The sequence below is a fragment of the Saccopteryx bilineata genome, chromosome 3 (assembly GCF_036850765.1).
Source record: "Saccopteryx bilineata isolate mSacBil1 chromosome 3, mSacBil1_pri_phased_curated, whole genome shotgun sequence".
Classification (NCBI taxonomy): Eukaryota; Metazoa; Chordata; class Mammalia; order Chiroptera; family Emballonuridae; genus Saccopteryx; species Saccopteryx bilineata.
In genome coordinates, this window is record NC_089492.1 from 159,918,542 (window position 1) to 159,940,356 (window position 21,815).

At 43.7% G+C, this 21,815-nt stretch overlaps 1 protein-coding gene across 12 annotated transcripts in view; it reads right to left on the reverse strand.

The window, feature by feature from the left end:
- PIP5K1A (phosphatidylinositol-4-phosphate 5-kinase type 1 alpha) overlaps window positions 1–21,815 on the reverse strand; it is a 62,173-nt gene that overhangs the window by 35,690 nt on the left and 4,668 nt on the right. For 7 of the 12 annotated variants that reach the window (XM_066267941.1, XM_066267932.1, XM_066267933.1 and 4 more), the window contains exons 2-3: window positions 9,853–9,891; window positions 3,892–3,923 (exon numbers count right to left, since the gene is read on the reverse strand). The exons of 1 other annotated variant lie outside the window; for it this stretch is intronic. In XM_066267941.1, the coding sequence (XP_066124038.1) occupies window positions 3,892–3,923; window positions 9,853–9,891 (71 nt within the window). Of the gene's footprint in view, window positions 1–536; window positions 681–3,891; window positions 3,924–9,852; window positions 9,892–21,815 lie in introns of all 12 variants that reach the window. 4 more of the 12 variants (XM_066267936.1, XM_066267939.1, XM_066267934.1 and 1 more) reach the window with 2 other exon arrangements.

The following is a 21,815-nucleotide window of genomic DNA, read 5'->3' on the forward strand; positions in this document are numbered from 1 at the left end:
CCATCGCAACTTCTGTAGTGTTTCACATCATTCAGTTGGTGTTAATTTGAAATAAGTGTCAGTCAAAACTGTTGTAAAAGCTTGTTGATTTAATAAATATACATATATATATTGCATAGATATAATTGGTAAGTATTTGATTTTATTTTTATCAATATTAAACTCTTTATTAAGTACTTCTTGCATCGGGGCTAGAAAGCAATAATATTTTATAAATATTATTGGGCCTGTAATAGTGCATGCACGACAATTTTAATTTTAGAAGCATAACTTTCCAGAAAATTTTGTCAAGTGGAAAAAATATAGATACCTTTTGATTTGCAGTGGTAGTGTAGTAAATGTGTTATATACATTTAAATAAATATGAATTTTTAGTATACGTTTACTCTATGTCACATTGAATATATTTTAACACATATTTTAATATTAGTTTTTAATTGATCTTATTTTTATTATAGCCCATAGTAAAATGAGTGGTGCAAGCAAGAAAAAAACTCGTCAATATTCGGAGGAATATTTAAAATTTGGGTTCATACCCGCTGTTCACGATGAGCGGATTCCTTTTTGTCTTTTATGCCAGCAATGCTTGACCAACAAATCAATGAAACGAGGTCGTCTTGAGGCGCATTTGAAGGCGAAACATAGTGCTCATATTAATTCAGATTTGAGTTACTTTAAAACTTTAAAGAAAAATTTTGAAAAAAGAACATTAAAGTCTCTATTTACTGCTCATACTTCAACTAATAATCGTGTTCTTGAGGCTAGTTATCAAATTTCTTTATTCATCGCTAAAACTGGAGAAAATCACACTATAGGAGAGAATTTAATAAAACCGTCAATATCAGCATTTCTTAAAACGGTTCTTGAAAAAGATGACAAAGATGTAAAAGCTATGCCACTCAGTAACAATTCTGTTAGCAGAAGAATAGACGAAATGAGTGAGGATATTGAAAAACAACTTATTGAAAAGCTGAAAACAAGAAAATTCTCCTTGCAAATGGATGAATCAACTTTGAGAGACAGTGAGGCGGTATTGATAACTTACATAAGATATATTGATAAAGGACATTTTGCTGAAGAAATGTTGTTCTGTAAAAGATTAGAAAGCACCACTACCTCCAAAGATATATATAATAAGCTAAAAACCTACTTAGATGTCAATGATATACCAATGAAAAATATAACATCTTGTGCTGCAGATGGTGCTCCCAACATGATGGGCAAGAAAAATGGCTGCTTAAAATTGATGAAAGATGAGAATCCAGAAATGATTCTTGTGCATTGTGTTATTCATAGGGAAAACTTGGTAGCTAAAAACATCTCGCCTGTTCTGAATGAAGTATTACATACAGTAATAAAGTGTGTTAATGCTATTAAAGCTAGTGCCAAATGTGAGCGTCTTTTCAAGCTATTTTGTGAAGAACAAAATGAAGACCATGTGAGACTTTTACTTCATACTGAAGTAAGACGGCTATCTAAAGGAAACTGTTTGAAAAGATTTATGGAACTGTTTGATACTCTTAGTGATTTTTTAAGCGACAAACCTGAAATGAAGTATCTGTTAACAATAGATGGTAAAGCATTTGTGAGTTATTTAGGTATCTTTGAAAAATTAAATATATTAAATAAGCAACTTCAAGGAACAAATAAAACTCTTGTCGATGCAAAAGCAAAGATATTTGGTTTCATTACCAATATTGAGTTATGTCAGAAACATATTAACAACAAAAACTTTAAACAGTTTCATTGGCTCCAAAAATGTGAAGTAACTGATACAGCTTTACTTGTTATTGTCAATCATTTGAATATTCTATCGGCTGATTTAAAAGAAAGACTTTCTGATTTAAAACAAATTGATTTCCTAACATGGATGATGCAAACAATGTTAGTGGATTTGTCTGATATATCAAATATACAGTATCAAGTAGAACTTGCAGAATTGCAAAATGATGAGTCAGTTAAAGCTTTATTTAATATCAAAGGAGCGATGGCATGGCTTTATGAGGAAACAGAAATCAAATACCCAAATTCAACCAAATGTGTAAGAAAACTATTGCTACCGTTTCCATCTTCATTTTTAGCTGAATGTGGATTTAGTGCTGTAAATGATTTACTGGTAAAAAAAAGAAATCGGCTGGATATAACACAACGTGGAGACTTGAGACTAAGACTAAAGCTAACCAAATTGGAACCTAATATAAAATCTCTGTGCAGCAAGCATCAAGCGCAAGGATCACACTAAATTAAAATAATAAATTAATATAGAAAAATCTGTATTAAAATTATTTGGAATTTAAATTTCTGTTTTTCATATGTTTTGAAATTTTACTTACTGTGTTTTGTTAACAATTTCATAGTGATTTCTTCCTAGAACCTATCATTTATGTTTATTAAGTGAACAAATCAATTTTTTAATGTTAAAAAATTATTACATAGGGGGGAACATAAAAATTTTAGAAAGGTTAAGGTGGGCCATGGCACAAAAAAGGTTGGGAAACACTGCTCTATGGCCTCTGCCTCAGGCGCTAGAATGGCTCTGGTTGCAACAGAGCAACGCCCCAGATGGGCAGAGCATCACCCCCTGGTGGGCGTGCCGGGTGGATCCCAGTCGGCGCATGTGGGCGTCTACCTTCCTGTTTCCAACTTCAGAAAAATACAAAAAAAACAAAACAAAACAATTTTGGCTCTCAAAAGAAATTTCAATTGTTGTACTGTTGATATTTGGCTCTATTGACTAACGAGTTTGCTGACGATTGGGATAGAGCATCTGCCCAGCATGCAGATGTCCCGGGTTCAATCCCAAGTCAGGGCACACATGAGAAGAGACCATCTGCTTCTCTTTCACCTCCCTTTCTTCCTTCTCTCCCTCTTCCCCTTCGGCAGCCAGTGGCTCAACCGATTGTAAGCATTGGCCCCAGGCGGGGGTTGCTGGGTAGACTCTGGTCAGGGAGCATGCGGGAATCTCTCTATCTCCCCTCCTCTCACTTAAAAAAAAAAAATCTAGAAAGGTCACTCAAGTACATTATTTACTCGGCACACAGCACTTGTACATTAAAAATATAATAAATTAGGCCCTGGCCGGTTGGCTCAGCAGTAGAGCGTCGGCCTAGCGTGCGGAGGACCCGGGTTCGATTCCCGGCCAGGGCACACAGGAGAAGCGCCCATTTGCTTCTCCACCCCTCCGCCGCGCTTTCCCTCTCTGTCTCTCTCTTCCCCTCCCGCAGCCAAGGCTCCATTGGAGCAAAGATGGCCCGGGCGCTGGGGATGGCTCTGTGGCCTCTGCCCCAGGCGCTAGAGTGGCTCTGGTCGCAACATGGCGACGCCCAGGATTGGCAGAGCATCGCCCCTGGTGGGCGTGCCGGGTGGATCCCGGTCGGGCGCATGCGGGAGTCTGTCTGACTGTCTCTCCCTGTTTCCAGCTTCAGAAAAATGAAAAGAAAAAAAAAAAATAAACAAAAATAAAAATAAAAAAATAAAAATATAATAAATTAATATCCATAATAAACTGCAACAAAAATTGAGTTGTATAATTTCTAGCTTACCAAACACATGCAAGCACCCTGTCTAGCTCCCAAGACTCAGTAGGAAGAAAATAAAGATGTCATAAACAGATATTCTATCTCAGAATTAAAGTTTTAGAACTACTGTGTCAATACGAAATTTACCTCAGCCTGATCAGTGGTGACGCAGTGGACAGAGTGTCAACATGATCCCATGATTGCTGGCTTAAGCAAGGGGTCACTGGAGTGGCTTGAGCCCCACCGTCAAGGCACATATGAGAAGCGATCAATGAACAACCAAAACTACAAGTTGATGCTTCTCATCTCTCTTTCTTGTATGTGTATGTGTTTCTCTCTCGCAAAACAAGAAAAAGAAAAAAATAAAACTTACCTCAGATGCCATGGGTCTCTTGTTCCCAGATGCTGTTAAAAAAAATAAAACACAACTGTAAGTGTGTATATACACACTCAGACATCTTATCTTACACAATGAAACAACCAGGGTTTGTTTCAAACTAAACCTGACAATGAGCTCCTGCCTCAGCTCTGTGATACCTTTTAGAAGGTAACTTTTTTTTTTCTCCTGAATTGAGAAACAGGGAGGCAGAGAGACTCCTGCATGTGCCTGACCAGGATCCACCCGGCATGCCCACCAGGGGGTGATGCTCTGCCCCTCTGGGGCATTGCTCTGTTGCAACTGGAGCCATTCTAGTGCCTGAGGCAGAGGCCATGGAGCCATCTTCAGCACCCGGAACCAACTTTGCTCCAATGGAGCCTTGGCTGCGGGAGGGGAAGAAAGAGATAGAGAGAAAGGAGAGGGAGAAGGGTGGAGAAGCACATGGGTGCCTCTCCTGTGTGCTGTGGCCAGAAATCGAAGATGGAACTTCCATACACCAGGCCAATGCCCTACCACTGAGCCAGCAGGCCAGGGCTGAAAGTAATTTTCAATGTCCCTTCCTCTTCTGTCCCTCATATTCACAAAGCCCTTAAACACATTAATTTTTTTTTTGGACACTTTATTTATTTATTTTACAGAGACAGAGAGAGTCAGAAAGAAGGATAGACAGGGAAAGACAGACAGAACAGAGAGATGAGAAGCATCAATCATTAGTTTTTCGTTGCACATTGCGACGTCTTAGTTGTTCATTGATTGCTTTCTCATATGTGCCTTGACCGCGGGCCTTCAGGAGACCAAGTAACCCCTTGCTCGAGCCAGCAATCTTGGGTCCAAGCTGGTGAGCTTTGCTTAAACCAGATGAGCCCGTGCTCAAGCTGGGACCCTGGGGTCTCAAACCTGGGTCCTCAGCCTCCCAGTCCAATGCTCTATCCACTGCGCCACCACCTGGTCAGGCAGCACATTACATTCTTGTTCTAGTCCCTTTCCTTACTTCAGTATTCATTATTTTCTCTGGAAAATAGATCTGTTCTTGATATATTTACCCATCAGAGTCAGAGGGTCTCATTTGATACCATGGCTGAAAGAGAAAGGGCTAAGAGACAAACAAGACCAACTGGAAAGTCTGGAGGCTGATTAATATTTTTTTCTGTAGAACTAAAAGGGAAAGACCTTTAAGAGCTTATCTATGGTGTTTTACTACTCTATTAATTATTTCCAAAAAAAGGTAAAGAGTTGATCTATGGAGATGAAAAGAGGCTAAGGATGAGAAAATGCAATGTCAAAATAATGGAAAAACATTCAGTGAAGCAGATACTGATTCTGCATCCCTACAGCCTCATCTCAATTTCTGCTGCAAACTCAACAGGAATTTGTTGGCATTTTCTTACTGAAGTAAGTTTTACTTACTAAATATTTTATCAGTGCAGATGTGTAATTGTGTAGTTATAATAAATATTTTATGACCTTTATCCACTTAAATTTAGGAAAGATTTCAAGAATAAGTATGTTGAGAAAATCACGAAGATTTGGGCCTACAGATGCTCTGTGTTAGCCATATGCAGCCAGCATATTAAAAATCTCCTCCTCTAATAAAACTATTCAAAAAATTAAAAAAAAATCACTAAAAGACTATATCTATAGGAAAATCTACTCTGAAAGGTTAAGTCAATTTTTTTTTTTTTTTTTTAACAGAGACAGAGAGTCAGAGTGAGGGATAGACAGGGACAGACGGACAGGAACGGAGAGATGAGAAGCATCAATCATTAGTTTTTCGTTGCGCATTGCGACATCTTAGTTGTTCATTGATTGCTTTCTCATATGTGCCTTGACCACGGGCCTTGAGCAGACCGGGTAACCCCTCGCTTGAGCCAGAGACCTTGGGTCCAAGCCAGTGAGCTTTTTTGCTCAAACCAGATGAGCCCGCACTCAAGCTGGTGACCTCGGGGTCTCGAACCTGGGTCCTTAGCATCCCAGTCCGACGCTCTATCCACTGCGCCACCGCCTGGTCAGGCGGTTAAGTTAATTCTTTTTTTTTTTTTTTTTTTCATTTTTCTGAAGCTGGAAACAGGGAGAGACAGTCAGACAGACTCCCGCATGCGCCCGACCGGGATCCACCTGGCACGCCCACCAGGGGCGGTGCTCTGCCCCCCAGGGGGCGATGCTCTGCCCATCCTGGGCGTCGCCATGTTGCGACCAGAGCCACTCTAGCGCCTGAGGCAGAGGCCACAGAGCCATCCCCAGCGCCCGGGCCATCTTTGCTCCAATGGAGCCTTGGCTGCGGAAGGGGAAGAGAGAGACAGAGAGGAAAGCGCGGTGGAGGGGTGGAGAAGCAAATGGGCGCTTCTCCTGTGTGCCCTGGCCGGGAATCGAACCCGGATCCTCCGCACACTAGGCCGACGCTCTACCGCTGAGCCAACCGGCCAGGGCTAAGTTAATTCTTAAGAGTCTGCCATCCCCATGCCTTCACCCATGATTACATGAGAGACAAAAATCATTCAGGAAAACAGATCTTTCTCCCCTTTCACATTGGAGAATGTTGGCCTTTTTCTTGAAAGACTGCTGGTTTATCACTTCAATCTACATTTGATCTGAGTCAAAAGGCTAAGAAGCAATATATATCCCTTCAATCTACCTCTAGCAGTGTTTTTTAACCTCCAGTCCGCGGACCAGTGATGGTCCACCAGAAATGTCATGCCAGCCTGCAAAAGAATTAACCATCCTGATGTTGTATGAAGATTACAGAGTCTATAATCATTGGGTCTGTAATCTCCATACAACATCAAGGTGATTAACTTTTCCACAAACCAGCACAAAATTTCTGGTGGACTGGTGGTTGAAAAACACTGCTCTAAAAATTTCAAAGTAATAAAGATTAGCCATATTAAAGAAAACAAAAAAGAGAAGTCCAAACAGAATAACACCTTAATGTAAGTTCCAGGAAAGACTCCAGTTCCAGTCCATTTTTAAGGTTTAATGATGAGGCAGACACATGAACACATGGGATTGAGGGCAACAAAATAAAGCTCTAAATATAATTGTTTAAGACAAATGGTCAAGTGCCCTGAGAATTTCAGAATATAGCTAGGATCAGAGGAGAGGCTGTAATAGCCCTTAGTAGTACAAGGGCTAAAGACCAAGTATTTCTGGTACCAGTGAGCAGAGCAGCAAAATTTCCTTCCTCATGGTGAGTCAGGGTGGCATAAATAGGGAATATAATGGTTTTCATTTCTCTTCCCAAAATGTCACCTAGCTGTTAGCAAGATATGCTGCATAAAATAACCAAGAAGGCCCTGACTGGTTGGGTCAGTGGTAAAGGGTCGGCCCAGTGTGTGGAAGTCCTGGGTTCAATTCTCAACCAGGGCACACAGGAGAAGCGCCCATCTGCTTCTCTAACCTTCCCCTTCTCCTTTCTCTTTATCTCTCTCTTTCCCTTCCCACAGCCAAGGCTCCATCAGAGCAAAGTTGGCCCGGTCATTTAGGATGGCTCCATGGCCTCCACCTCAGGCACTATAATGGCTCCAGTTGCAGCAGAACAACAACCCATCTGGCCCAGCATCGCCCCCTGGTGGGCATGCCGGATGGATCCTGGTCAGGCACACGCAGGAGTCTGTCTGCCACCCCATCCCAGGGCTTCTCACTTTGAAAAAATACAAAAAAAACCCAACAAAACAAAACAAGAAAACTGGAAAAACAGAACCAAATAGTCTACACCTTTTGTAGGATGCTTCATCTTCAATAAGGTTGACTTCAGCTAAGTGAAAGACTAGAGAAATTTGGACTGGAACCCTAAACTAAAGCCAGGATGACTAAATTTATAATTAAAATTGCAACAGATTTACTGCAAAATTTAAGGTATTTAACAACAACAACAAATGTCAAACCTTGGCCCTGGCCAGTTGGCTCAGTGGTAGAGCGTCGACCTGGCGTGCAGTTGTCCCAGGTTCGATTCCCAGCCAGGGCACACAGGAGAAGCGCCCATCTGCTTCTCCACCCCTCCTCCTCTCCTTCCTCTCTGTCTCTCTCTTCCTCTCCAGCAGCCAAGGCTCCAAGGAGTAAAGTTGGCCCAGGCGCTGAGGATGGCTCCATGGCCTCAGGTGCTAGAATGGCTCTGGTCGCAACAGAACAGTGCCCCAGATGGGCAGAGCATCACCCCCTGGTGGGCGTGCCGGGTGGATCCCGGTCGGGCGCATGCGGGAGTCTGTCTGACTGCCTCCCCATTTCCAACTTCAGAAAAAAAAATACAAAAAAAAAAAGTCAAACCTTGCCTGACCAGGCGGTGGCGCAATGGATAGAGTGTTGGACTGGGTTCCAGACCCCGAGATCGCAAGCTTGAGCGCAGTGAGAAGCCCTGGGATGGGGTGGCAGACAGACTCCTGCATGTGAAGGACCCAGGTTCCAGACCCCAAGGTCGCAAGCTTGAGTGGCTCATCTGGTTTGAGCAAAGCTCACCAGCTTAGACCCAACCAAGGTCGCTGGCTCGAGCAAGGGGTTACTCCGTCTGCTGAAGGCCCACAGTCAAGGCACATATGAGAAAGCAATCAATGAACAACTAAGGTGTTGCAACGAAAAACTGATGATTGATGCTTCTAATCTCTCTCCGTTTCTGTCTGTCTGTCCTTATCTATCCCTCTCTCTGATTCTCTGCCTCTGTTATAAAAAAAAAGAGTTAGATTTTAGCCTGACCAGGCAGTGGCACAGCGGATAGAGCGTCGAACTGGGAAGCGGAAGACCCAGGTTTGAGACCCTGAGGTCGCCAGCTTGAGCCCAGCTCATCTGGTTTGAGCAAAAGCTCACCAGAGCTTGAGCCCAAGGTCGATGGCTCGAGCAACAGGTTACTCGGTCTGCTGAAGGAAAAACTGATGATTGATGCTTCTCATCTCTGACTCTCATTCCTGTCTGTCTGTTCCTATCTATCCCTCTCTCTGACTCTCTGTCTCTGTAAAATAAATAAATAAATAAATTTTTTAAAAAAAGTATAAGGCTTATGATTACTGATTTTGCAATGAACAAAAAAAGGGCATCTGATAGGCAAACTCTTTTGTTCGCTTAGTTTCAGGGATCTTGGAATTGACTGCAGAATCCGTTATCAATCCTTGTCATAAATCTACATTAACTTCTAAAACATTTTGACAGTTTTGTTGTTTTAAGGAAAGCTAAAATGAAAAGGAGAAGTTCCCTTCTGCACTATTCTCTTCTTCACCAAAGACTACTCGTTCAGTCAGTATTCATTCAGCAACAAATATTTCATGTGGTTTAAAGTCAAGTTAGTTCACACACAGATTTTCAGATTAGTGAGGGAGCAACAGCATAGTGGGTAGGAATGTGGGCTCTGAAATTAGAACACCTAGGTTTGCTAGCTTTGAACACAAGATCCAGCATTTACTAACTAGGTTACCATGGAGAAGTTTATTAAAACTCTCTAGGCCTAGGTTACCTTATCTATAAATGGGGAAATAATAACATATACCTCATAGGGCTGTTAAAGAATTCAGTAAGTAATGTATAGCACTTAATATATAATATATACTCTATAAATATAAGCAATTATCATTATCACTGCAAATTATAAAACCCCATTGACAAGATGGGAAGAGTCAGAGGAAATGAGAAGTGCAGCAGCAGAAGCAGCAGAGAGAAAATAAAGAGTTGAAACTCATTTACCAAAACAAAAGAAAATGAAGCTATGGGAAGATTTCATGGGAGGCAAAAGGTTAAGGAGTTAACTAACTCATAACATACTGTAAAACTGTGAGAAAGATACTTCCATGTTAAATTAGCACCTTTTTTTGGAGAAGGCAAAGTTCAAGTAAATTATGTTTATGTTACCCACAGCCTTCTCAGAAGAAGACCATGCACTACCACTACAAAAAACCTGCAACTGTTACAAGAAAGAGAAGTTGGCTGCTAGTTACTGCGAGCTCATGCTTCTTCAGCACAGACACAGATCAGATCTACCTCTCTTACTCTTGACCCAACAGCACAGAGAGTTGAAACCTAAATGAGGAAAAACAGAAAGTTATCACTTACTTCTGGGATTGTACTTACAGCAGATTAAGCGTATCTTTTAAAAAACTCTAAGTTTAAAATTATAAACAGAATCTGGCCTGATCTCAAACACCATGCTCAGAAATGTGAGATGATTTTTTTTGCAATTTTAGATAAATGTCAAAAGAGAGAGAGAGAAAAAAAATGTTCTGGCAGAAAAATTCCAAGAGTAGTCACAAAACCTAACTCAATCATTTTTCTTTTAGAGTGATTTCAGATTGGCAAAAATTTTTCAGTTATAAAAACTCTTTTGCGTCTCATCTATCTCCCTTTCTGTCTGTCTGTGTCTATTTGTCCCTCTCTCTGTCTCTGTCACAGAAAGGAAAAAACAAAACAAAAACAAAAACTTTTGCGTCTGATGAAGAGGTAGTGCAGTGGATAAAGCGTTGGACTGGGAAGCTGAGAACCCAGGTTCTAAACTCCAGGGTCACCGGCTTGAGCACAGGCTCACCAGCTTGAGTGTGGGATCATAAACATGACCCCATGGTCGCTGGCTTGAGCCCAAGGTTGCTGGCTTGAGCACAGGTTACTCGCTCTGCTATAGCCCCCCCATCAAGGCATATATGAGAACACAATCAATGAACAACTAAGGAGCTACAACGAAGAACTGATGCTTCTCATCTCTCTCCCTCCTGTCTGTCTGTCCCTATCTCTCCCTCTCTCTGACTCTGTCTCTGTCAAAAAACAAACAAACAAAAAAACCTCTTTTGCATGTAGGCTTATAATCTTTCAAGAAAGAATATGTATACATTTTACTTAAGGATCTTCCTTCTACTCTTGAAAGGCAATTTGGGAGTTATTTGGCAAAAAGCCTTAAAACAAAAATGTACAAATCGACCTAGAAGTATGAATTTATCTTAAGGAAATAGTCAAGTAGACAAAGATGTGTACACAAAGATATCTATGCAGCACTGTAGATAATAACTATGTATAATTGAATAGATACCACAATTGGGAAGTATCTAAATGAACAAGAGGGACTGGTGATAAAAATTGTACTGTAACCATAAAATGGAATAGTATATAACCATTATTTTTTTTTAAGATTTTATTTATTCATTTTAGCGAGGAGAGAGACAGAGACGGGGGGGGGGGGGGGCAGGAAGCATCAACTCCCATATGTGCCTTGACCAGGCAAGCCCAGGGTTTTGAACCAGTGACCCTAGTGTTCCAGGTCGATGCTTTGGCCACTGTACCACCACAGGCCAGGCTATAACCATTATTTTTATATTTATATATATTTATGGAGAGGATGTCACAGTAAGGGTAAAAAAATTATATACTACCATATTTTTGGGAAATACCTATAAATTCACATGTATTTACACACATAGAAAAGGTTCAGAAGATCAGATAATAAAATGTTATGACTACCTTGGATATGACCATCTTGGATAGTGGGATTAGGTTAGTTTTATAACTTAAAATTTCTATTTTTCCTTATTTATATAAATTTTCTATAACAAATATTACAATTGGAAAATTAAAGGGATATACATGAGTGGCTTTATTGTCATTCTCCTTGATTTATAACCTATCTTTCCCAGTGAACTGTCACTCAACAGTCCCATATGTACAGGACCAACATCACTCCACACTCTACACACTAACTCAAGCTCATTACAATTATAAAACTAGAAGGAAAATGTGAAAAAAATGCCTGAAATAGTGCTATCAATCCCAGGCTACAATAAGCATGACTCCTTAAAAAAAGTTTTTTAAAGCATGACTACTATATACTCTTTCTCTACTATATATTGCTTTGAGATGCCTATTTAACCTGAAACAAATCTGAATCAGAATATTAAGGGGTTCTCTCTGAAGAGGTTCATTTCTTATATCCTTCAAAAATATCAATGTTCCTCTATAAAACAGAAATACCTAATTTCAGCTTATCACCTGGATGACAAGACTTGAAAAATATAAAGATCTAGCCTCTAAATTATGAAAATAAGCTGGGAAATCTTTAATGTTACTAAAATAATTTCAAAACAGCTGAACCAGTCAAGTGCCAAAGTGGAAACAGCTCAATCAATACTTGCTAAAATACAAAGATGGCCTGACCGGGCGGTGGCGCCATGGATAGATAGAGCATTGAACTGGGATGCGGAGGACCCAGGTTCAAGACCCTCAAGGTCTCCAGCTTGAGCGCGGGTTCATCTGGTTTGAGCAAAGCTCACCAGCTTGGACCCAAGGTCGCTGGCTCGAGCAAGGGGTTACTCCGTCTGCTGTAGCCCCATGGTCAAGGTACAAATAAAAAAGCAATCAATGAACAACTAAAGTGTCACAACGAAAAACTGATGATTGCCCTGGCCGGTTGGCTCAGCGGTAGAGCGTCAGCCTAGCGTGTGGAGGACCCGGGTTCGATTCCCGGCCAGGGCACACAGGAGAAGCGCACATTTGCTTCTCCACCCCTCCGCCGCGCCTTCCTCTCTGTCTCTCTCTTCCCCTCCCGCAGCCAAGGCTCCATTGGAGCAAAGATGGCCCAGGCGCTGGGGATGGCTCTGTGGCCTCTGCCCCAGGCGCTAGAGTGGCTCTGGTCGCAACATGGCGACGCCCAGGATGGGCAGAGCATCGCCCCCTGGAGGGCAGAGCATCGCCCCTGGTGGGCGTGCCGGGTGAATCCCGGTCGGGCGCATGCGGGAGTCTATCTCTCCCTGTTTCCAGCTTCAGAAAAATGCAAAAAAAAAAAAGAAAAACTGATGATTGATGCTTCTCATCTCTCTGCGTTCCTGTCTGTCCCTATCTATTCCTCTCTCTCTCACTGTGTCTCTGTTAAAAAAAATAAAAATAAAAAATAAAATACAAAGATGAATTGCAACATGCCAGAAAACTTTTCTAATTAATCCTTACTAATCTTAAGGAAGTACTCCTTTTTGGTCCTTGGCCTAAGCCTAAACTGTGTTTGTGGTGAAAAAAGTACCCGAGGACCTGATTTCTAGTCACTCACTGGTCAAAACAACACTGTGACACTCCATAAATTTGCTTGCTACTACTAAGACACTGGAGGGTAAGATTCACTATTCAGAGGAAAAAGAAAACGTAGAGAAAGAGGAAAAAACATCAGTATTATTCTGAAAAGTGTAAAAAAGGCACACTCCAGAAGGGGAAATGAGCTGGCCAGGAAAGAGGAGATCATTGAAACAAAGATATCTGCAGACAGTAAATAGCTAAAAAAAGAGAGAGAGAGAGCCTTCCCGTTCAAGTGTATGGTACAAAAGAGTTGGCCTTACTACCAGAGCCTCTCCCTGTGCTTTCAGAGCAGAAGCATTTGCGTCAGATGAGATGACATCATCCACCAGATGAGAAACTAAGAGGCAGTGTGTGAATGACTTCAGTGTTTGAAGTATACACATATAATTTGGGGACACTAGAGGCTAGCCGGATGTGCATTCCTTAAGACAACTGGAATTGCCTGAGCAAGTAAGTCATAGGGAAGCAATCCCAGAGACCCACCTCAATGACCTACCAATACTTCTACATAAATGTGTCATTAATTTCTACATAGAGCACAAAGAGACAAGCACGCTTTTCGGAAGCAAAATGCTAACTCTCATGGGGTGTCTTGATAGATAAGATGGAGAGCCAGAGGTTTTAAAATATTTGTTTTAAAAAGCAAAAGCAATAGCAGGCCCTGGCCGGTTGGCTCAGTGGTAGAGCGTCGGCCTGGCGTGCAGGAGTCCAGGGTTCGATTCCCGGCCAGGGCACACAGGAGAAGCGCCCATCTGCTTCTCCACCCCTCCCTCTCTCCTTCCTCCCTGTCTCTCTCTTTCCCTCCCGCAGCTGAGGCTCCATTGGAGCAAAGATGGCCCCGGAGCTGGGGATGGCCCTGTGGCCTCTGCCTCAGGCGCTAGAATGGCTCTGGTTGCAGCAGAGCAACGCCCCAGATGGGCAGAGCATTGCCCCCTGGTGGGCATGCCAGGTGGATCCCGGTCTAGTGCTGCGGGAGTCTGTCTGATTGCCTCCCCGTTTCCAGTTTCGGAAAAATACAAAAAAAAAAAAAGCAAGAGCAAAAACCCACACAAAACAAAACAAAAATACAATCAGCCAAGTTTGCTGGACTATCTAAGCCAGGGGTCCCCAAACTTCTTAGACAGGGGGCCAGTTCACTGTCCCTCAGACTGTTGGAGGGCCGGACTATAAAAAAAACTATGAACAAATCCCTACGCACACAGCACATATCTTATTTTAAAGTAAAAAAACAAAACGGGAATACAATATTTAAAATAAAGAACAAGTAAATTTAAATCAACAAACTGACCAGTATTTCAATGGGAACTATGGGCCTGCTTTTGGCTAATGAGATGGTCAATGTGCTCCTCTCATTGACCACCAATGAAAGAGGGGGTGGGTGCCCCTTCCGGAAGTGTGGCAGGGGCCGGATAAATGGCCTCAGGGAGCCACATGCAGCCCATGGGCCGTAGTTTGTGGACCCCTGATCTAAGCAATCTCTCACCCTCTTAACTTGAAATACTTAAAAAGCCACTTTAACTACTGTACACCCTACCAGATGGGAGGCACAATCTATTCTCCAAATGAAAATACTCAGAAATTGTCTTAAAATGTCAGCCTGCTTCATGAGGAGTATTGTTGAGCACACAATTATAAGCAATAGCATTAAAGTACCATTACTATACCCTCAATAAATCAAGCCCATTAAGAAACCAAGCCACATCTCAGAGAAAAGCTAAATTTTGTTTCCTAGCAGGTGTCAGTTTTTCCTAAGGATCTTCTAGGAAAGACAAGGATCCTAGAAACTTTTAAAGCTGGAAAGCAGTCCTAGAGTTACCTCAGCTAAGAGGCAACTAAGTAGCAAAGAATGAACTACAAATTTACAAAGACTCATCCTGATAACATGCACCCTTTACAGGACAGACATCTTTGCAACTACTAACAAACTCTCTGAACCTCAGTTTCCTAATTTGGAAAATGAGGTTACATTATATCACTAAATTTTTCTTCAGTGATAAACTTTTGCTTCTATTTCTACAAGGCAAATTTTACTGTTCTCAGGTCTCAAATATGTATCTCTTGGTACTAAAACGTTGGTTGAAAATTAAAAAAAAGGCCCTGGCCGGTTGGCTCAGTGGTAGAGCGTCGGCCTGGTGTGCAGAAGTCCCGGGTTCGATTCCCGGCCAGGGCACACAGGAGAGGCGCCCATCTACTTCTCCTCCCCTCCCCCTCTCCTTCCTCTCTGTCTCTCTCTTCCCCTTCCGCAGCCGAGGCTCCTTTGGAGCAAAAGATAGCCCGGGCGCTGGGGATGGCTCCTTGGCCTCTGCCCCAGGCGCTAGAGTGGCTCTGGTCGCAACAGAGCGAGGCCCCGGATGGGCAGAGCATCGCCCCCTGGTGGGCGTGCCGGGTGGATCCCGGTCGAGCACATGCGAGAGTCTGTCTCTCCCCGTTTCCAGCTTCAGAAAAATACAAAAAAAAAAAAAAAAAAAGCCCTGGCCAGTTGGCTCAATGGCAGAGCATCAGCCTGGTGTGTGGATGGCTTGGGTTCGAGTCCCAGTCGGGGCACAAAAGAGGAGTGACCATATGCTTCTCCACCCCTCCCACTCTCCCTTCTATTTATCTATCTCTCTCTTCTCTTCCTATAACCATGGATTGGTTGGAGCAAGTTGGCCCCAGGCACTGAGGATGGCTCCATGGCCTCCTGTCAGACATTAAAATAGTTCAGTTGCCAAGCAACAGAGCAACAGCCCCAGATGGGCAGAGCATTGCCCCATAGAGAGCTTGCTGGGTAGATCCCAGGCAGGGTACATACAGGAATCTCTCTCTCAGACTTCACACTTCTCACTTAAGAAAAATAAAATAATAATAATAATAAAGAAAATATGGCCTGCCTGACCAGGCAGTGGCGCAGTGGATAGAGTGTCGGAATGGGATGTGGAGGACCCAGGTTCGAGACCCTGAGGTCGCCAGCTTGAGTGCGGGCTCATCGGTTGGAGCAAGGCTCACCAGCTTGAGACCAAGGTTGCTGGCTCTAGCAAGGGGTCACTCGGTCTGCTGTAGCCCCCAGTCAAGGTACATATGAGAAATCAATCAATGGACGACTAAGGAACTGCAACAAAGAATTGATGTTTCTCATCTCTCTCCCTTCCTGTCTGTCTGTCCCTCTCTCTGTCTCCGCCACAAAAAAAAAAAAAAAAAAGCCCTGACCAGGCGGTAGCACAGTATATAGAGCATCGGCCTAGAACACAGAGGACCCAGGTTGGAAACCCCGAGGTCGCCAGCTTTAGCACGGGCTCAGCTGGCTTGAGCACGGGTCACTGGCTTGAGTGTGGAATCATAGGCATGACCCTATGGTTGCTGGCTTGAGCCCAAAGGTCACTGGCTTGAGCAAGGGGTCACTTGCTCTGCTATAGCCCCCACCCCCATCAAGGCACATATGAGAAAGCAATCAATGAACAATTAAAGACCTGCAATGAAGAATTGATGCTTCTGGTTCGAAACCCTGGGCTTCCCTGGTCAAGGCACATATGGGAGTTGATGCTTCCAGTTCCTCCCCCCTTCTCTCTCTGTCTCCTCTCTCTCTCTCTCTGTCTCTCCCTCTCCTCTCTAAAATGAATAAATAAAAAATTTTAAAAAAAAAAGAATTGATGCTTCTAATCTCTCTCCTTTCCTGCCTGTCTGTCCCTATCTGTCCCTGTCTCTCACTAAAAAAAAAAATAAACAATGAAATTTCAGAGGAGGGCCTGACCTGTGGTAGTGCAGTGGATAGAGCATCAACCTGGAACGCTGAAGTCAGCAATTCGAAACCCTAGGCTTGCCTAATCAAGATACACATGAGAAGCAACCTTCAAGTTGATACTTCCCACTCCTTCCCCCTGCTTTTCTCTCTCCTCTCTCTAAAATTAATAAATAAAATCTTTAAAAAAAAATTTCACAGGAGAAAGTAAACCGATTTGAGACAAAATTTAAAAGTGCAGAGGCGGCCTGACCAGGTGGTGGCACAGTGGATAGAGTGTCGGACTGGGATGCCAAGGACCCAGGTTCAAGACCCCAAGGTCGCCAGCTTGAGCGCGGGCTCATCAGGTTTGAGCAAAAGCTCACCAGCTTGAACCCAAGGTCGCTGGCTCAAGCAAGGGGTTACTCCGTTTGCTGAAGGCCCGCAGTCAAGGCACATATGAGAAAGCAATCAATGAACTAAGGTGTTGCAATGCGCAACAAAAAACTAATGATTGATGCTTCTCATTTCTCCGTTTCTGTCTGTCTATCCCTCTCTCTGTCTCTGTAAAAAAAAAAAAAAGTGCAGAGGGGAATAAATAAATAAAATTTTAAAAAATAATAAAAGGGCAGGGGTTAAGAAAAAAGTTCACTTCACAAGAAAACAGTAAAAGAAAAAGCTCTAAGAGATATAAACAAAACACATATATAGAAACTAAAAAAAGGCCATGGCCAGTTGGCTCAGTGGTAGAGCATCGGCCTGGCATGCAGGAGTCCCCGGTTCGATTCCTGGCCAGGGCACACAGGAGAAGCGCCCATCTGCTTCTCCACCCCTCCCCCTCTCCTTTCTCTCTGCCTCTCTCTTCCCCTCCCACAGCCGAGGCTCCATTGGAGCAAAGTTGGCCCGGGCGCTGAGGATGGCTCTGTGGCCTCTGCCTCAGGCACTAGAATGGCTGTGATTGCAGCAGAGCAACGCCCCAAGATGGGCAGCGCATCGCCCCCTGGTGGGCATGCCGGGTGGGTCCCGGTTGGATGCACGCGGGAGTCTGACTGCCTCCCCGTTTCCAAATTCAGAAAAATACAAAAAACAAAAACAAAAAAAAAAAAACGAAACTAAAAAAATGCTCTCTTTTGATAGGAAAGGGTGAAGAAGTGAAATGCAATAGGGAAAGTGGACTAGAAAAGGATTTCCTTTAGGATAAACCATCAGTCCACTGTCTAAGCCTGAACGGTGGGGTTTGGAAGAGAGGGAAAGAGAGGCCTTCTGTCAGTCTATCAGAAAACAGCATACTTTCAAAGGCATACTTTTATGCTTATCTTTTTATTTTTGTGACAGAGACAGAGAGAGATAAAGAGAGGGACAGACAGACAGGAGAGAGATGAGAAGCATCAATTCTTTGTTGTGACACCTTAGTTGTTCACTGATTGCTTTCTCATATGTGCCTTGACCAGGGGGCTACAACAGAGCGAGTGACCCCTTGCTCGCCAGCGACCTTGGACTCAAACTGGTGAGCCTTGCTCAAACCAGATGAGCCAGTCCTCAAGCTGGCAACCTCGGGGTCTCAAACCTGGGTCCTCTGCGTCCCTGTCCAACGCTCTATCCACTGCGCAACAGCCTGGTCAGGCCTTTTATGCTTGATTAAGAAAATACACTCAATAAAAAGAAGAGAGTGGTGAGCCTTGGCTGGATAGCTAAGTTGGCTGGAGTGCTGTTCCAGAGCACAGAGGTTGCTGGGTTCAATTCCCCAGTCAGGGCAGCTCAATATTCCTGTCTGTGTGCATGTTTGTGTGTGTCTCTCTCTCTCTTAAAAAATAAAAAAATAAAATAAAATAAATTTAAAAAATAAATAAATAAATAAATAAAAATAAAGCCTGGCCGTGGCCAGCTGGCTCAGTGGTAGAGCGTCGGCCTGGCATATGAAGTCCTGGGGTCGACTCCTGGCCAGGGTACACAGGAGTAGCAACCATCTACACTTCTCCACCACTCCCTCCTCCCTTCTTTCTCTCTCTCTTCCCCTCCCATACCCACGCTCAACTGATTCAAGTGTTTTCCCCAAGTGCTCAGGATGCTTTGTGAAGCCTCTACCTCAGGTGCTAAAATAGCTTCAGTTGCTGAGCAACAAGCAGCAGCACCAGATGGGCAGAGCATCACCTGGTAGGGAGCTTGCCGGGTGGGTCCCAGTAGGGGCACACATGGGAGCCTGTCTGCCTCCTCACCTCTCACTTGATAAAAAATAAAATAAAAAATACCCCCCAAATCCTAGGAAATATACACCTTAAATGACAAAATAACCACCTTTCTTCTCTCCAGTTCTGTCTTTGGCTTAATGTTATCTCTGTTGTTCACAAGCTAAACTTCCATTATGTTATCAAAGAAAAGTAGGCTGATAAAATATGCAGTATTTGAGCAAAGTTTTGGGTTGTTTTTTTTTGTTGTTGTTGTTTTTAAAGAGACAGAGTCAGAGAGGGATAGATAGGGACAGACGGATGGGAATGGAGAGAAATGAGAAGCATCAATCATCAGTTTGGTTTTTTTTTTCCCGTTGTGACACCTTAGTTGTTTGTTCATTGATTGCTTTCTCATATGTGTCTTGACTGCGGGTCTTCAGCAGACTGGGTAACCCCTTGCTCTAGCCAGAGACCTTGGGTCCAAGCTGGTGAGCTTTGCTCAAACCAGGTAAGCCCGCGCTCACGCTGGAGACCTTGGGGTCTCGAACCTGGGTCTTCCGCATCCCAGTCCGACGCTCTATCCACTGCGCCACTGCCTGGTCAGGCAAGTTTTGGGGGGTTTTGGAGTCTTCTGGGTATTTTTCTGAAGTGAGTAGTGGGGGGGGGCAGAGAGAGACTCCTGCATGCGCCCGACCAGGATCCATCTGGCATGCCCACTAGTGGGCGATGCTCTGCCCATCTGGGCGTTGCTCTGTGGCAACAGGAGCCATTCTAACGTTTAAGGTGGAAGCTATGGAGCCATCCTCAGTGCACAGACCAACTTTGCTCCAATGGAGCCCTGGCTGCAGGAAGAAGAGAGAGAGAGAGAGCAAGAGAGAGAGAGAGAGAAAAAGAGAAAGGAGAGGGGGAAGGGTAGAGAAGCAGATGGGTGCTTCTCTTGTATGCCCTGGCTAAGAATTGAACCCAGGACTTCCACATGCTGGGCCATCATTCTATCACCAAGCCAACCGGCCAGAGCCTGAGCAAAGCTTTAATCAGAGAGTTGTATATCAAAACCAGAACAGCACACAAAAATTAACAAGCAAAACATAATATTCTGATATACAAAGGGTTGTGAGCAGCCATAACAAACCTAACTGGTTAATCAAAAACAATGATATTCTGATGTGATTCTTTTATTTTTTTTTTCCCAGAGACAGAGAGAGGGATAGATAGGGATAGACAGGAACGCAGAGAGATGAGAAGCATCAATCATTAGTTTTTCATTGTGACACCTTAGTTGTTCATTGATTGCTTTCTCATATGCACCTTGACCGTGGGCCTTCAGCAGACTGAGAAACCCCTTGCTCAAGCCAGTGACCTTGGGTCTAAGCTGGTGAGCTTTTTGCTTGAGCCAGATGAGCCCGCACTCAAGCTGGCAACCTCGGGGTCTCGAACCTGGGTCCTCCGCATCCCAGTCCGATGCTCTATCCACTGTGCCACTGCCTGGTCAGAATCTTTTTTTAATTTTTAATTATTGGTTTTAGAGAGGGCGAGACATTGACTTGTTCCACTTATTCATGCAATTATTGGTTGTATGTGCCCTGACCAGGGGTTGAACCCGTATCCTAGGTATATAAAGACAATACTCCAACAAATGGAGATTCCCAGTCAGGGCCTGATATAAATTTCTGACAGAATCTAACAAGGAAACAAAAGGAAAAAAGGAGAGACTGGAGTGGTCAAAACCCCCTAAAAAGAAAACAGAAAAGTCTCTCCTTCATAAAATATCAACCAAATGGTACTTAATGATATTTTGACTATTATGACATTATGTTCTACCTTTCCATTTCCAAATTCAGTCCTGGCCAGATAGCTTGGTTGGTTAGAGCATTGTCCGAAAGCATAGATTGCCAGTTTGATCCCTGGTCAGGGTACATATAGAAATAGATTGATGTTCCTTTCTATATATATATTCCTTCTTTTCTAAAATCAATTTTTAAAAAATTAAAGCAGGCCCTGGCCGGTTGGCTCAGCGGTAGAGCGTCGGCCTGGCGTGCAGGAGTCCCAGGTTCGATTCCCGGCCAGGGCACAGAGGAGAGGCGCCCATTTGCATCTCTACCCCTCCCCCTCTCCTTCCTCTCTGTCTCTCTCTTCTCCTCCCACAACGAGGCTCCATTGGAGCAAAGATGGCCCAGGCGCTGGGGATGGCTCTGTGGCCTCTGCCTCAGGCGCTAGAATGGCTCTGGACGTAACAGAGCGATGCCCCGGATGGGCAGAGCATCGCCCCCTGGTGGGCATGCCGGGTGGATCTCGGTCAGGCACATGCGGGAGTCTGTCTGACTGCCTCCCCGTTTCCAGCTTCGGAAAAATGAAAAAACAAAAACAAAACAAAACAAAACAAAACAACTAATCTTTAAAAAATTAAGTAAAAAAAATTAAAGCAAATTTCAGTTTACTCACTCCAGTAAACTGGCTTAAATTGCATTACTTTTCAGTCTTCAGTATAGAAAAACTGAAGAGAAAGGGATCAGCCTACATACAGCTTGGACTGTATACAAAGAGACCAAAAAAATTAAATATATATATATAAAAATAAAAAAATAAAGAAAATCAAAAAAATCTTCAACAACACCCCTACCAGTTGGAGTTATCAGAGTACAGCGAAATTTACTGGTCAGGCCCTGCTTTAAAAAAAAGCCACCAGAATTAAGGTCCTAAACAAAAATGCTTCAATCCTGGCCCTGGCCGGTTGGCTCAGTGGTAGAGCGTCGGCCTGGTGTGTAGAAGTCCCGGGTTTGATTCCCGGCCAGGGCACACAGGAGAAGCGCCCATCTGCTTCTCCACCCCTCCTCCTCTCCTTCCTCTCTGTCTCTCTCTTCCCCTCCCGCAGCCGAGGCTCCATTGGAGCAAAGATGGTCCGGGCGCTGGGGATGGCTCCTTGGCCTCTGCCCCAGGCGCTAGAGTGGCTCTGGTCTCGGCAGAGCGATGCCCTGGAGGGGCAGAGCATCGCCCCCTGGTGGGTAGAGCGTCACCCCGTGGTGGGCGTGCCGGGTGGA